A 17,629-nucleotide genomic window follows, 5' to 3' on the forward strand; every position below is an offset into this window, starting at 1 on the left:
AATTATTGCCAGGCAGAAAAATTAAACTCTACATTGTTGCAGGTGTTCACGTTTCATTGGTAAAGTCTGTCTCAAAAAATAAAATATACCATATCAAAGACTTTGTTGTAAATAGACTTTCTGGATGGCATAAAATTTATTTTTCAATTCCAAAATTTCGCGACGCACTCCATGGGGCTGCGAGACACACAGGTTGGGAACCACTGTCCTACATAGTCAACTGAAAATTGATTGCTGATGAACAGCCACACGACTTCATGACTAACACTACCACCATTTGACCAGGTCGAGTGACATTCCTCTGATAAAGGCCAACAACTATTGAAACGTCTACACTACAAAAACAGGGTCATGTAATAGTCATGTCACTCACGTGTAGAAGCACAATAACTCCAAACCGTCTATAGCCGTCAATTCTGTTACCATATCTGTAAGCCACCAGCGTGGCTCAGTCGGTTAAGGCATTTGCTTGCCGGTCTGAAGTTGCACTCGGGCGCGGGTTCGATCCCCGCTTGGGCTGATTACCTGGTTGAGTTTTTTCCGAGGTTTTCCCCAACCTTAAGGTGAATGCCAGGTAATCTACGGCGAATCCTCGGTCTCATCTTGCCAAAAACCATCTCGCTATCACCAATCTCATCGACGCTAAATAACTTCGTAGTTGATACAGCGTCGTTAAATAACCAACTAAAATAAAAAAACCATATCTGTATACTTTATTCTATGTAAACAGAAGTGGCAAAATGCAAGAAATCCTGTGGGTTATATTGAGATAAACTCACAATCAAAACAGGAATCCCAGGTTTCCTCAATGCAAATACAGTCAGCTCTGGATATAGTGAACATCGTTGCTCCCAACCCGCATACATTAAGAAGTACATTAATATTTCCGTTTATAGTGAACTCTCACTTCGATTATAGTGAATCTAAAACTAGAACTTCCCCAAGAAAATGTAATTTTAAAATGGCCAAAATGGTAATTTAGGAAACCCTTTCTCTTCTGAACTTCGAAGAATATGTTCAGAACAAAATCTCAAACCTTTTACTTCTAAGTGCATTGAAAGACAAAGGATTTGTTCAGCTTCCTGGACAGCTTGAAACATGTTAAAGAGAATAGTGTACACAGTGAGGGATAAAGGAAGGATTAGTTCCGACTCTCTTAAAAGAGGTTATTAGAAGAATAGGAAGAGAAAGTGTTTTGTTTTGTAAAAGGGAGTAGAGTGATGATAAAAGAGTAAATACAAGAAGGATTACAGTATAATGGTCCTCAACTTTTCCTCCCACATCTTTGTAAAAGTGAACCCGGGGAAATTCCAAGGCCGAGTACACAGTAGCATACCTCTAGTGGGAAGAGGTGCGAAACTGGTCTGTGCCTACTGCCTACATGGCCAGATTAGATTCAAGTTTCGAACTGTCAAGCGTAAAGTGTTGGAAGATACAGCGAACATTAGTACATATTGAACGTGGTCTGACCCAAACGGGCATTAATACTGTATGTATAGCAACGTCAGTAGTATAAAAACTGACATCTCGATTTTAGTGAATCTTGGATATAGTGAACAAAATATGCTGGTCCTCAGAGGTTCACTATAACCAGAGTTGACTATATTAGTTTACCATTGAGTCTTATAGGTGATTTTCATTATAAAATCAGGGCTTAAAACTGAGGACTATTATTTATATTGTATATACATTTTGTAAATTCACAAGTATTTCATGTCAAAGAGACTTTATTCTCAAATCCAATATTTCATTTATCAAAATTATGTAAACTTTATGCATCAACTTCTCCAGACTCCAGCTTCTTCTTCCAGGTCTCTTTCTTCTGGGCAATGCGATTCTTACGCTCTGACAGGGACAATTTGGCTCTGTTCCACCTCTTCTTAACAATAGCAGAGGTGTCCTTCTGCTTCTTAACTGCAGATGGGTCGGCTCTAATGGATTCATGTGCTTTTTTATATATACCCTCAATCTGCAAAAAACAGATTATTTGCATTACTATAACTTCAGTGAATCAGATAACCCCTTTCCATTTAAGTCAATTTTTTTCATTCATATGCATATGTTTCATACAAACGTGAAAATTTACTGGCCACTTCTGAAACTGATCTGCGAGATACAGTTTCACTTCAACAAATGAAGTAAATTTTCTCACAGACCACAGAATGAGTAATTCAGAAAACAAACGTTATCTATTTAGTAAACAGTAAAAAATCCATCAGATTTGATCAACAGATTTTTGCTGGTAAAGTCACTGATCATCGATCAAGTAGGCTATTTATGTTGTTCTCTTTATACAGTAGTGCAGTTACTGTAATGTAGCCTATATAGTAAATAGTTATAACGTAACAATATTGTTTTCGACATAATGGATTCTTCTCGTGAAGAAATTTTAGAATGAAAAAAAATATATTATTAAGCAGAAGGCGTTTCCGTGATAGACATGAACTGTTTTTATGTATAATGACAGAGAATTTGAGCAAAGATTTAGGTTAAGTAAGGATTCGTGTGTTTTGTTACTTTCAAAAATTGAAACAAATATATGCAGACAAATCGAAACCTTCCACTTTCTCCTATGAACTAAGTTCTAATAATGCTGAGATTTTATGCTGTTGGAATTTTTCAGGCAGTCTTGGGTTATCTTGTTAGGGTCCACAAATCAACTATTTGCCGAGTAGTTAGGAATGTTACGTATGAAATTGCTTTGTTATGGCAGGGTCTCATAAATCCCCAAACTTCAAACAGGGAACGATTTGAAATCCAGAGAGAATTTTCAGCCATGTCAGGATTTCCAAGAGTAGCCTAATATTGGTTGTATAGACTGCTCACATCCCCATCCAATCACCTGGTTGAAGTGATGCCGAACTTTATCGAAATAGAAAAGGTTTCTTTTCTGTGAATATACAGGCAATATGTAGTCTACACCATCATTGAAATTCTGGAATGTTGTAGCCCGTTAGCAGGGTTCTACACATGACAACACAATATTTTTAATGAGTGGGTTACGAGCTCCATTTGTAAACAGAGAGATGGGAAATGGAATTATTTTGGGTTATGGAGGCTATGCATATTCCAATTTCTTGTCAACTCCCCTAGCAAATCCCACAACAGAAGCCCTCTCACTCTTTTTTTTTTTTTTGCTTCATTTTTGTTTCAATATATTGTAGTCTATATACAAATAGAATCCGCCTGTTTCCTTTCTACAAAAAACAGCAAAACATTCACTTGAACATTCACTTGTTTTCCTAGTCACCGCCCACTTGATGCATTCATTTCGCGACTTCTAAAGAGCATCAAATTGGCTATGGTTGCTAAATAGCGCTGTTGTCAAATGTATTTCTTTCTCAAATCAGCAATTAGTAAATTGAGACAAGTTGATTGGAGATTCACGTTTGTGCAACACAATGAACAATCAAATAAATCAGACATCAACTGATTGGCGATCAGAGACTGATTTGATTTGCGTTTCTCCGATCAAACACTGATTGTTCTTTCTGCAACAGAAATAGACCAATGGCCAATCAAACCCTCCTTGATTGCCAATCATATTTTGATTGGTGTTTCTGCAACCGGGCCTTAGGCCTGGTTGCAGAAACGCAAATCAAATCAGTCCCTGATCGCCAATCAGTTGATGTCTGATTTATTTGATTGTTCATTGCGTTGCACAAACGTGAATCTCCAATCAACTTGTCTCAATTTACTAATTGCTGATTTGAGAAAGAAATACATTTGACAACAGCGCTATTTAGCAACCACAGCCAATTTGATGCTCTTTAAAAGTCGTGAAACGAATGCATCAAGTGGGCGGTGACTAGGGAAACAAGTGAATGTTTTGCTGTTTTGTTGCTTTTTGTAGAAAGGAAACAGGCGGATTCTATTTGTATATAAGACTACAATATAGTGAAAAAAATTAAGCAAAAAAAAAAAAAAACGTGAGGGGGCTTCTGTTGTGGGATTTGCTAGGGGAGTCGACAAGAAATTGGAATATGCATAGCCTCCATAACCCAAAATGATTCCATTTCCCATCTCTGTTTACAAATGGAGCTCGTAACCTACTCATTAAAAATATTGTGTTGTCATGTGTAGAACCCTGCCAACGGGCTACAACATTCCAGAATTTCAATGATGGTGCAGACTACATATTGCCTGTATATTCACAGAAAAGAAACCTTTTCTATTTCGATAAAGTTCGGCATCATTTCAACCAGGTGATTGGATGGGGATGTGAGCAGTCTATACAACCAATATTAGGCTACTCTTGGAAATCCTGACATGGCTGAAAATTCTCTCTGGATTTCAAATCGTGCCCTGCTTGAAGTTTGGGGATTTATGAGACCCTGCCATAACAAAGCAATTTCATACGTAACATTCCTAACTACTCGGCAAATAGGCTAGTTGATTTGTGGACCCTAAAAAGATAACCCAAGACCGCCTGAAAAATTCCAACAGCATAAAATCTCAGCATTATTAGAACTTGGTTCATAGGAGAAAGTGGAAGGTTTCGATTTGTCTGTCTGCATATATTTGTTTCAATTTTTGAAAGTAACAAAACACACGAATCCTTACTTAACCTAAATCTTTGCTCAAATTCTATCATTATACAGAAAAACAATTCATGTCTATCACGGAAACGCCTTCTTCTTAATAATATTTTTTCCATTCTAAAATTTCTTCATCAGAAGAATCCATTATGTCGAAAACAATATTGTTATGCTATAACTATTTACTATATACATTACAGTAACTGCATTATAAACAGAACAACATAAATAGCCTACTTGATCGATGATCAGCGACTTAACCAGCAAAAATCTGTTGATCAAATCTGATGGAAGACTGATCTCCGATCAAACACTGATTATTCTTTCTGCAACAGAAATAGAACTGATGGCCAATCAAACTCTCCTTGATTGCCAATCATATTTTGATCGCTGTTTCTGCAACTGGGCCTTAGTCTTTTTTTTTAAATCACAGTTCATAAAAAAACTACAACATGGCAACATGAAATGCTTAATATTTTTGAAAAGTGTAAAATATATAATAAAATAATTATGTCATATTAATGACAAAATATGAAACTGTAAATTCCATTCAATTGGGTAGAAAACATGGAGACATTTAAACACAGAACTAGTAGAAGCATCTAAAATGTAATGAAATGTGGTAAAATCGAAAAAAAGTACTTGCAATCATCTTACGAATAGTTAATGAAGAGTAATGTACAGTAAAACCTCGATAAGACGCTTATTATGCTATCCCATGTAATACGCTTTTTTGTCCGGTCCCTGTACATTTCATATATAACGCCTTTATAAAATACCCCGTTTGTTGCGCTCTAGTCCCACATAATACGCCATTTTAGTGGAATATTTTCGATGTATTTTTCAGCAATGTAATAGCAATGAAACATTTTGGTCACTGAATTCACTGGTGCCATTAACCTGAAAAGTATATGACCCATTACCTGCGCATTTAAACCTTCATATTGTACAATACCCCAACCTCTTATTATGCTCTCTTATTCAACTCTTTATCTGTGCGCTTAAAGCCTAGATGCAGTTACAATACCTCACCCTCTTGCTAACCTTCTGTCTCAAAGCAGCATCCTTCACTTGGCCTAATAAAATTCTGGAAATTTTTGCTGGTCAGTTTGTTGCCCTTTAATGCATTGAAGTGTCTGAGTGTGATTATAATGAGTGTTAAACGAAAAGTGCTTTCTGTGTCGAAAAAATTGGAAATCTTACGAAAGTACAATAAAAACAGTACTCTTAATCAGAAACAACTCTCTGATTCATTAGAAATCCCATCATCGACATTAAGGACGATAATAAGAAATCATGACTCAATCACTGTAGCTGCAACATTGAAAGGATGTAAGAGTAGGAAAGTGAAATGTGGTAAACATGAGGACTTGGAAAACACACACATGGCAACAACTACAAAAGACTTTTTTCGAAATAATTGAGTACAGTACATATTGCAAATGTCTTTGACATACAGTACAATAATTACATAATAGAGTAATACTGCATTACCTTTCATTAATCATATATTTCAATAAAGAAAAACGCTAATAGACACTATATAAGTCAAAATTAGTATACCCTCCTAATATGCAGTCCCTTGAACAGCGTCTTTATCAGGGTTTTACTGTATTTATTACTTTATGGGCAGGTCCTATGAAAACTTTTTTTCCTACCCACAAATGACTTAAATGGCTAGAAATGATGAGAGGCCTTGGAAATTAAGATTAAAATGTTAGTTTGAATTTTTAAACCAATAAGGAGTTACAAACGTAAAAAAAAAGGTAAAATTAGGTAATGATACAAAGCAAGTTATCATCCTCCTTTGATAGAAAAGCATGTTCTAGGGCTCAACTGAAAAATAACCACCTAAAAAAATCGAAGTAAGAAAATTTTGAAAACACTTCATTGACAGCTTATCTAACTTCAAATACTCCCTCTGCCCCATAATAATTGTCCGGTATACCGAAATGGTATTACAGTAATTACAGACAATGGGCAAATGAGAAGTGCACGCATGAGGAGAAGCACAGTAGATCAGTGCACAAGGTTATGCAGAGTAATAACATGATCTTATCGAGACAAGCAACACACACCACCTAGAAGATTACCGAAAGTGTTTACTGGTTTTCAACTCACCGGTATGGCACTGTATACAAACCAGTGTAGTAAAGCAAGCTGGAAATCGTTAGTAGAGCATACTCCTGCAGTGAGTACGTACCTTTGAACAGACATGGACATCCTGGGAACACAACTGGCGGTAGTGAGTGACAGGGGTAGCAAGAACCTTACAGACAGTGAACGGCAGGCAGTATAGGAGTTTTGTTGAAAAACACTACGGCTGACATAGTGAAGAAAGGTGCCATAACAGGTGCGGCCGAGAAATTTCGTATCAGTAAAAGAACAGCACGTTGCATTTGGCAACGGGGACGGCAATCTTTGGAAAGTGTATCCAAATTAATCCCAGCAGTAAATGCAAAATGGCCTCCTGGACCGTGCACAGGGAGAATTCAGGTGTCAGTTCAGCAGGACAACGTGCGTCCGCATATCCTCCCAATGACAGCACCTGGATGGATGCTGCAGCAGCCAGTGGAATCACTTTGGAACTCGTGTGCAAACTGCCAAACAGTCTAGATATGAATGTTTCAGATCTGGGTTACTTCCAGGAAATTCAGTCTCTCCAGCATCAGTCAGCTCCACAAACTATTGATGAGCTGATCACCATCTTGAAACAGCTTTCTCTCAGCTGACACCCGACAAGCTCAACAACATCTTCCTCACTTTGCAGTCCCATCTCATTGAAATAATGAAAGTCAATGACGGGAACAACAACAAGATTCCCCATATGCAAAAGGGGCACATGGACCACCTCTCGATTGGAGTGTCCTCGGAACATTTACGACGAGGCTACAGTAGCACTGCAGTAGTAGATCTGTGGTTCTAGGTAAACTGTTAGAATGACAACCTTCCCGGTCTAACAGGCAGTTTTTTTGTCTTTACTAGCAGGAGATTGTTTTTCTTTCTTTCACTTCCTGGTCAATTTGTACTACTCCTGCAGTTAATAAAGTTGCACTCCTAGGAGTATTTATTTTCGGCTAAATGACTAGCCAATTTGTACTGATCCTGGAGTCAAAGTTGTGCAGTAGTGTTCATGTTGTTTTTTTGGCTCAATGATTGGCCAATTTATACAGATCCCAGATTAATAATTTTTTTCTTTTGCTAATTGAGTGACAATTTTGTATTGATTCTGGAGTAATACAGTTGTATTACTCATTCATGTGTTTCATTTTGCTCCTATGTAAATGCCAGTGTAAAATTACGGATATCAGACAATTATTATGGGACAAGAAATAAAAGCATACTGGACAATTATTATGGGACAGAGGAGGTAGGAAAGATTGGAGGAAACTGGATTTGCAGTTAAAAGACCTGCCCTTGGGCAGAACACTATGAATGAATGAATGAATCTAACTAAAAAAAAAAAAAAATTAAAAATTTGTACTTCATACAAAAATGAAGACAAAATATTTCTCACTTGGAACTGTTCAGTAAGTTATATTACATGCATCATGAAAATTTCAAGCCAGTATCAGTTATAGTGCCGGAGTTATTATATTTTGAAGATTGAAAAACGTAAAATTTTTTTTGCAGAAATAAGAAAAGTTTCTACAGTTAGATGTCCATATAAAAATAACAGATCAGCTGTTTGGTGTAATATCACGATGTGGTTTTCTTTAATCATATTGGGTTTTCGTTAAAGATACTGGTATTTACATAGATCAATTTAAAAACAATAATAGTCCAGATGATTTAGCTATAGAAGGCAAAGAAGCCGTATCAAAAGACGAAAAAGGATTTTCTATTTTAAGGGAAGAAGTTGAACTAGCGCTTAAGGAAATGAAGAACGGAAAAGCAACAGTTGATGAAATCTCCAGTGAATTAGCGAAATGCTTGGGTGAAGACAAGAAGCAAATTCTATCATTATGCAACAAAATATATGAGAAAGGCGAATGGCCTGAAGATTTTACAGAGGCAGTGTTGATTCCAATAACGAAGAAAAATAATGCCAAGAAATTTAAGGAGTTCAGGACTCTCAGCCTGATATCGCACTCGGCGAAGATTCTCTTGCAAATACTGAATCGACAATTATATTCTAAGATGGAAGAATAGTTGGAAGAAGAGCAGTTTGGCTTTAGGATGGGAAAAGGTACGAGAGATGCAACTGAACTGCTATGGACAATTGGCAAAGATACCTAGAGAAGAATAAAGAAGTGTATGGAGTATTTCTGGACCTAGAAAAGGCTTTTGACAGAGCGGATTGGAATAAACTAATGGGGACCATGAAGAAAACTGACGTGGATTGGAAAGAGAGAAGACTGTTCAGTAATCTTTATATGAAACGAATGAAAGTCAGGATAGGAGAAGAAATGTCAGAAGGAAGTGAAATTGGGCGAGGAGTACAACAAGGATGTCCTTTAACACCTATCCTATTCAACATCTGAGAGGATTTAGTAAAGAACTGTTTTCAGAACATGGGAGGAGTGATAGTAGGAGGAAGAAGAATAAAGTGCATAAGATTTGCTGATGATATGGCGTTGTTAGCAGAAGAGGAAATGATACTAAAAAATATGCTACTGGAGCTAAATGACAGCTGTGAGCAGTACGGGATGACGATAAATGCAAATAAGACGAAGAACATGGTCATAGGAAGAAAAATATAGAAGATAAACTTGCTAATTCTAAATGAGGCAGTAGAGCAAGTGGACAGCTTCAAATACTTGGTGTGTACTATAAGCAGTAACATGGGTTGCTGCCAGGAATCAAGAGGAAGATAGCAATGGCTAAGGAAGCTTTTAATAGAAAAAGGAGAATCTTCTGCGGACCTCTGGAAAAAGAACTAAGGAAGAGACTAGTGAAGTGCTAAAGTATGGAGTGTGTCATTGTATGGGACAGAAACATGGACATTACGATGAAGTGAAGTGAAGCAAATAGAAGCATTTGAAATGTGGATCTGGAGAAGAATGAAACATGTGAAGTGGACAGACAGAATAAGAAATGAAGCTGTGTTGGAAAGAGTGGGTGAAGGGAGAATGACGCTGAAACTGATCAGGAAGAGGAAAAGGAATTGGTTGGGTCACTGGCTGAGAAGAAACTGCCTACTGAAGGATGCACTGGAAGGAATGGTGAACGGGAGAAGAGTTCGGGGTAGAAGAAGATATCAAAGGTTAGACGACATTAAGATATATGTATCATATGAGAAAACAAAGAGGAAGGCAGAAAATACTGTAGTAAAGACTAGAGAAAGCTGGGTTTGCAGTGAAGGGCCTGCCATTGGGCAGAACAATGAATGAATGAATGAATGAATAATAAAAACTTACACTGGTCAAATTTTATTTTATATAACTGTTTCCTTTTCACTCAAACTTATGTAAACAAGATTTTTTGTATTTTAATACAGCCTTCTTACAGTTCCAAGACTACAGTTGTCTCAAGAATAAGCTGTTTCCATATCACTGTAATAGAGCAATCAATGCATCTATGATATGTTACCCTACTACTACATCTTGAATTAATCTCATATCAAACACATTTAAGATCTTTGGATTGTTCCTGACTTCTGACTTACTTTGTTTGTATTGCTTTCATAAAAATATTTACTATTTTGTCTATGATAACAAAAAAATACGTGTTTTCACACTGAACTTGGTCAAGCAACAACAGTATTCCTCCCACATCACAAAACAATATTTTAATTTGCGTGAAGACAGCTAGTTTGCTGAAATAAAAGCTGTCTTAATATCAACATGGATACAGGACACATTTTAAAAAGCTGATTAGGCTTACAAATACAATATGCTGCACTTCATCAAATTACTTACTTGTTCATACATAACAAAAGCATGTATTTACTTACACTGTCCGCATCAATGCCCAATTTAATGTATTGTGAAAACTGACGTTTGTAAGCATCATCGTCATTTTCTGCTAGCTGATTCATATATTCAGCAACATGCTGACCAAATATATGTCTACGATGCACTTCTGCATTAAATTCTTTACTTTCAGCATCGTAACCTGGGAAACGTTTGGTGCTGAAAAAGCAAAACATACAATGTAACAAGTATACTGATCAATAGAACAGAGAACTGTAAAACTTGTATCATGAATTGGCAACCATAAGAATCTATAAATGCTTATAAATGAGGGTATTTAAAAATGATTGAAGGTCTAAAAGTAGTTTGGGTAACACGAAACAAATTCCTTTTAAGAAAAAATTACTGGCATACTAACCACAGGCCGCCTATTTTCTTTGTGACCATAGCATATAGTTAAGTTTTATCAGGCAGAAGGAACCAATCAGTCTGCCAAATCATCAAAGACATCCTGTTGCTTGGAAAGCTAACACCACAAAACAAAGAACTTGTCAAGTGGCACAGCTGACGTCACAACAGAACCTCAGTCTCGTCATCTTTTCATCATATTGGTTCTCAGTACCACAATTTATTAATGTGAATTACTTGAATTGTCTAAAAATATTCATTCATGCCACTAACAATAAAAAATTATAGAGGGCACAGCACAACAGTTTCGGAATGAATTAGAAATTTTAATAAAATCTACCAACAAAAATTAAATACAGAAGAACAGGTAAGCTGATAAAACAGCCATGTCAATAGGATATAATTAGGACTTGGACAGTTATGTAATAACTTTTTTCTGTTTGATTAAAACATATTTACATCGTAATACCTACACTCAACAATGTTTCCTCATTCAGAAAATGTATTTTTATAGTACATGTTTTAGCAGATCATTATTTATTTATTTACTGACAGGATTAAAGCTATAAGGCCCTCTCTTCCAGCCTATCAGATAAAACATATAAATACAAAAAAGAAATACAAACACTGATGAAAATAATACAAATTAAATTGAAGTGCTATAGAGAGTCAACAGAGTCAAAAGAACACTAGAGTTCTCATCGAGCTAATACAAGAAAAAAAAAAAAAAAGATAGCAATGATCATAGTAATAACTGATGATAATGATGATGATGATGATGATGATGATAATAATAATAATAACAATAATAAATACATTACATATTAATTGTCAATTTTACAACAGCATAGTTACAATATTTATAACATGACATGGGTTAAGCCCAAGTTGTGTAACCTGACAGGTGTTCAACAAGCAATTCCATGAACTAGAATGTGATTCTTTAATTTAAATTTAAATTTTTATATTGTCTGACAGTATCTGACATGGTCAGGGAGAGAATTCCAGAGGCATGGAATTGATATGCTGAAAGATGAGTAGAAGGATGTTACTGGATTTTTTTAATAATTGCATAATATTTAAAGTATATCATTATGATAAACATTTTGCGATTTTCACAGAAAAACGTTTAAAAATATTTATTAAATTATTATTAATAATAATAATATTTAAACGAAATCTTTAGTAGCTAAGTTAAGGTTGGAGAAAAATTTATGTGTTAAATTGCACACATGCAAGTTTCACAGAAAAATGTTTTAAAATATTATTTATTATTTTATTAATTACCGTATTTACCTGCATAAAAGACGCACTTTTCAATTTCTTATAAAAAAAAAAAAAAATAGTGGGAGGAACATATTAAAGGTTGCCCAGCTCAAATGCTGAAATCAATAGAATGTGTAATGACATATGGGGCGCGATTAATTTATATTGATTGCATCGCACTTAAAACGATCAATAGTTAGCAGATGATAACTTGTAACAATGAATACGGCGAAATTAAGACAACTTTATTGTTAATATTAACACTGCATGTGGCATGTATGGGCGAATCCAGAAATGCATATAGAGTGTTAGTTGGGAGACCGGAGGGAAAAAGACCTTTGGGGAGGCCAAGACGTAGATGGGAGGATAATATTAAAATGGATTTGAGGGAGGTGGAATATGGTTATAGAGACTGGATTAATCTTGCTCAGGATAGGGACCGATGGTGGGCTTATGTGAGGGCGACAAGGAACCTGCAGGTTCCTTAAAGGCCATTTGTTAGTAAGTAAGCCTTACCTCAGTCACTGTCGGGTTCAGCATCACTGCTATCATTTGTCACAGATTCACATTCCTCTATGCATCTATTTTATGCCGGGATTTTTTTTTAAATTTTAACGCGAAAAATTGGGGTGCGTCCATTATGCAGGTAAATACGGTATTTCTTATTAATTTATTATTAAGTAATAAATAATGGAAATAATAAATAATATTTAAGCATAAAAAATTTCGTTGCTAATACTCGTATTGTTTCAGTTAAAAGGAGGTGCCTTATAATAGTACTAGCAACAATCAGAAATTCTTTGAGCATCCGTTGTCCAACATTGAAGAAACCGCAAGTTTTAAATATGCGTCAATATCTGTTGTAGCTGAATGTTATTTTCCTCAGTACAAAACATTTTTTTGAAGCAGCAGAAGATCATTTGTGTTTTTAAACTTTCATAAAATTTTGACTGTTATACATTGTAATAGCAAGAATTAAGGTGGCTTCACTCTACCACAGTCGCAGTTAAAGTCCATTAACTCAGATGAGTTTTACAATATTATATTTTCATACTTTCTGGTATTTGTTAACTTAGATTTCCAATGACAAATATCTATAAAACAAATCTAATTGCAGTAAGGTGTGACAATAAATTATCGCATTGGACAGAAATTCATACATGAGTAAGACAAGGTTGCGGCCTTTCACCGTTGCTATTTATTATATCATCATCATCATCATCATCCTTCACGAATTAGGCCTCTGTAGACCTGTTTCGGCCCCATCTAGCAGTCTTCTTAACGGTCTTCCTGGTCGACGATGTCCTCTAGGTTTATATTGCATCATAATTTTTGGGATTCTTGAATTTTCCATTCTTCTTACATGATCTAGCCAATTGAATTTGTATCTGGTGATTTTTTCTTCTACTGACTCTACTTCTAATTGTTCTAAAATTTCTTCATTCCTTTTTCGGCCTAAAAGAGTATATCCTGCTGTTCTCCTGAAAAATTTCATTTCCGTTGCTTTGATTCTGTTCATATCTTTTTTTCTTTAATGTCCAAATCTCGCTTCCGTATAGAAGGGTGGGTAATGCTAGTGTATTATATATTTTTATTCTTGTAGATTTTTGTACTAATTTAGCTTTTAATGTATTGTTTATTATTCCTAGAATTTGTGTAAATTTGGTAATTTTCTTGTTCACATCTTTTTCATTTTGATAAGATATTTCACAACCCAGATAATTGAAATTTTGCACTTATTTATTATATATATGAATCAAATAATTAGAGAATGGAAACAATTGCCTCATGGATATATACAACTCAATAGACATTTACAACTAGATTCGTTACTTTTTGCAGACGATTTAGCTCTGGTGGCATCCTCAGAAGATGAATTACAACGTTCAATTTTTAATTTTAACAAAATTGGAATTAAATATGATATGAAAATCAATAAAGAAAAAAAACTACAATTATGGCCTTCTGCAGAAAATACCCTGTGCCTAGCAAAATATGTTTAGATTCAAAAATATTAGAAAGGATAAATTATTTTACATATCTCGGATACACATTATCTTTTTTCGATGAAGTAATAATTTCACAGAAAATTTCTGAATACATCAAAACAATGGGAATAATTAACACCATTATGAAACCTTCCCTAGTACAAAGGCATACTCGAATTCGCCTTTACAAGACCTTGGCGAGACCTGTACTTTGTTACGGCAGTGAGACATGGACATTGAGGAAGAAAGACGAAAGCAGAATAACGGCTAATGAAATGAAATTTATGAGATATACAGCGGGATATACGAAATGGGATCACAAACGCAATGAAGATGTAATGGAAGAATTACAACTAGAACCTGTAATTAATCACGTAAAACACTATCAGAACTGGATAAATCATCTGCATCTCATGCATAGAGATAGAATCCCAAAAGTCATGCTCCACTATTGTCCAAACGGGAAAAGATCTCTCGGTCGTCCAAAGCAGTGCTGGATTGAAAATTCAACTGAGATCGTAACAAGCCATTTGGCCTAATACTTGAAAGGAAGACGAAGACGAGACGACGATTTTCAATGACAGAAATAATGATGACCAAGAACATAATTCCTATTTTTTCAATATTTAATCATTTTCGGGAAATTTCGAATAGTACATATTTTCTGGGTTGTTAATGCATGTATCCCCATTTTAAATCGCATTACATACATATTTTGCACTATTTAACGCATAACTATCTGAGCCATAGATATAATACACTGACTGAGAAGGAAAAGCAGAGAGAACAATGCTATATCAAATGTCAATATGATGAATATGATGCCTCTCAAACATGTTCTCACAATTTCTGCAATAGAAAAATAAGCTGTAGTGGAAAAATATTTGAGTGTGTTATTATATCATGATAGTTATGACATTTCAAGTTGCAAGGGGTAGTGACATGGATTCCATAACCTCTCCTACTCAAATCCCATCATTACCTTCCCGTGGTGCAATCTGTTTTAAACAAATAAGAACCGAGTCAAAGCAGTATAATTGTTGCATCAAAAATGGAGAAAATGCCTTTTCAGCCTGCTGACCTGACATGGCATGGCATGTATAAGCATCCCGTAAGTGGTAAAGAGGTGATAATCGGAGTTGTTTGACAATCCTCCCAGCTAGGACATATGCACCAGCTAACCAAAGGTACCTGTGGTCTTTCAAACAGTTTGGGGGTTACATGTAGGTGATATAACTTCCATAACAAGTACCTACATTAAAACGGTTTTTGCTACGTCACTGTGCTATATTGGAGAGCAAGGGAGTTAATGGTTTTATTGCCAAGAACTCAGCATTGGTTAACTACATATTGACATTTCATATAGGCTTCTCTTATCAGTGTGTTTTATTCAGAAGAAATCGCCACCTGTACGAATAATTATCTAAAAAATCTAACATGACAAATAATGAAGGTGTAAAACACACAACTTCAGGGCTTATCACAGGATGGCGTTAATACAGTATTTTACGCTGTTCACATTACACACATTAAGATATTAGTATTTATCTATTTCACCTAGTAGAGATAAGGCCTCTACAAGGGAATTACAACTAAGATATGAAGAATACAATTACAATTATAATTGCAATAACAATTAAAGTACTAAAAGATTACCGTATTAATAAAGGCTAGACAATTTATTGTAGAAGTTGAGAACAAGAAAGAATTTTTTTGCCTTGAAATACAAATTAAATGTAGAATAATGTTGTTGTTTTCTAATGCCAGGCGTTTGACAATAAAGTCATTTGACCTCTTGCACTCCAATATTTTTCAAAGATATTATCATGGCCAGCCACTGAAGCACAGATTTGGAGGCGTTCCGAATCCATTTCTTGGTTTGAGTTGCACAATGGGCAGTTAGGGGACTGATATATTCCAATTCTATGCAGGTGTTCGGCCAAACAATCATGCCCTGTTGCCAATCTAAATGCAGCTACAGACCATTTTCATGTTAAATGGCAAGTTGTAGCCGATTTAAGTGAACACCATATTTTAATGTTTTGGTGGCTACTTCATTCACACACAACCCCCAGAATGTCTGGAGGACCACACCTGCTGTTGGTCGACGGGTCCATTGGACCTAGCTGGGAGATCTTGTTGATCACCAGCTTTCCCTCCTTAAGCCACTGAAGGACGATTTTAGTGCCATAGCAGGTCAGCACTAGGAACAGAAAACTAGAAAGAGGAAGGAAAGTGAAATGAACCCCTACACCTCGAATGCTCTAATGCCGTCGGGGTCGAAGAAAGTAAGAGTTCAGTCAGAGGACTGGATAGGAAAGGGTAAAGAGGGAATTAGGTATTGAGTAGAGGAAAATTATACCAAATTCAGTCATTAACTCATCAAGCTGACCAGTGCTAATTGATGAGTAGCCCCTCCCTTTAGTTCAGCTTGTAAAATTATGCTTACTAACAGCTGCACCACGGGAAGGTAGGGATGGGACATTGTGTATTTGTCCAGGTTGGTTCCTTAAAGCCTTCAATGGGAAGGACTAATGGCTCTCCCCCCTGTATCCGACAGATACCCTTTTGTAGAATAATGTGATTAAATTACCAGAAATTGAAATATTTTAATCTACAATAAGAAAACTATTTACAAGAATGCATGTCTGAATGAGTATCAATTACTGACCAAGTGCCTAGTAAGTTTGTGTTTGAATCCAGTTTTATTTAAACTATCCCTGATGCTAGCAGGTAGCAAATTCCAGAATCTTGGTAGGGTTATTGTGAAAGAGGATGAGTATGAGGAGGTGCAATGGGTGATATTATTTCATGACGAGACGTGTGTTAATATTATGATGAGAGAGAAGGTAAGTGAAGCAAGATGACAGGTATAAAGGAGCAGAAGAGTTAAAGATTTCGAAGAGAATGAGAAGTGAATGTAAATGTCTTCTTTTATTTAGCTTAAGGCAACCTACTGCTTCCAGAGATGGGGCAATATGATCATATTTGCGAATATTGCTTACAAAACATACACACAAATTATGAACATGTTGAAGTTTCGTTTAGTTCATTGCAGAGGTCAGTCAGTAAAATGTCGGCAATCATCATAGTCTAAATAGGGCAATACACGCATCTGCACAAGGGACTATTTTAAACAAGGGGGAATATGAACATTTTTTATCCTTTTTAGAACATGGATAGAGTATTTTTCTGCAGGTAATTTGCATGTCCCAATTGAGATTATTACCCATGTGAATGCCAAGATTTTTTACGGAAGAACTAAAGGAATATCCATAGCCTATACATTACTTTAACAGGGGAAATTTCAAGTTGTTTTGCAGCATCGGTTTGACATTTATGTCCTAATATAATTGCATGTGTCTTTTCAGAATTGATTTTAAGGTATAATTTCTTTGTCCATGTCAAAATAAAGTCAATGTCTTCGTTCAGTTTGTCCATAGCATTGTTTACTTGGTCCAAGCAGGAAGAGATTAGCATTGAAGATCGTCAGCATATAAGTGATCATTACAATGCCTTACAAGTGATGTAATACAGTGTGATCGAGAAGTCTGTCCACAGTGCTTGTGTAGCC

The 17,629-nt window shown here is 35.7% G+C and overlaps 1 protein-coding gene across 1 annotated transcript in view; it reads right to left on the reverse strand.

Moving 5' to 3' along the window:
• Window positions 1–1,709: 1,709 nt before the first annotated feature.
• Window positions 1,710–17,629, reverse strand: part of RpL5 (ribosomal protein L5) — a 36,150-nt gene continuing 20,230 nt past the window's right edge. Inside the window, exons 5-6 of the mRNA XM_069834032.1 lie at window positions 10,435–10,612; window positions 1,710–1,969 (exon numbers count right to left, since the gene is read on the reverse strand). Of these exons, the coding sequence (XP_069690133.1) occupies window positions 1,772–1,969; window positions 10,435–10,612 (376 nt within the window). The 3' untranslated portion in view covers window positions 1,710–1,771. The remainder of the gene's footprint in view (window positions 1,970–10,434; window positions 10,613–17,629) is intronic.

Source organism: Periplaneta americana, chromosome 8 (genome assembly GCF_040183065.1).
Source record: "Periplaneta americana isolate PAMFEO1 chromosome 8, P.americana_PAMFEO1_priV1, whole genome shotgun sequence".
Taxonomy (NCBI): Eukaryota; Metazoa; Arthropoda; class Insecta; order Blattodea; family Blattidae; genus Periplaneta; species Periplaneta americana.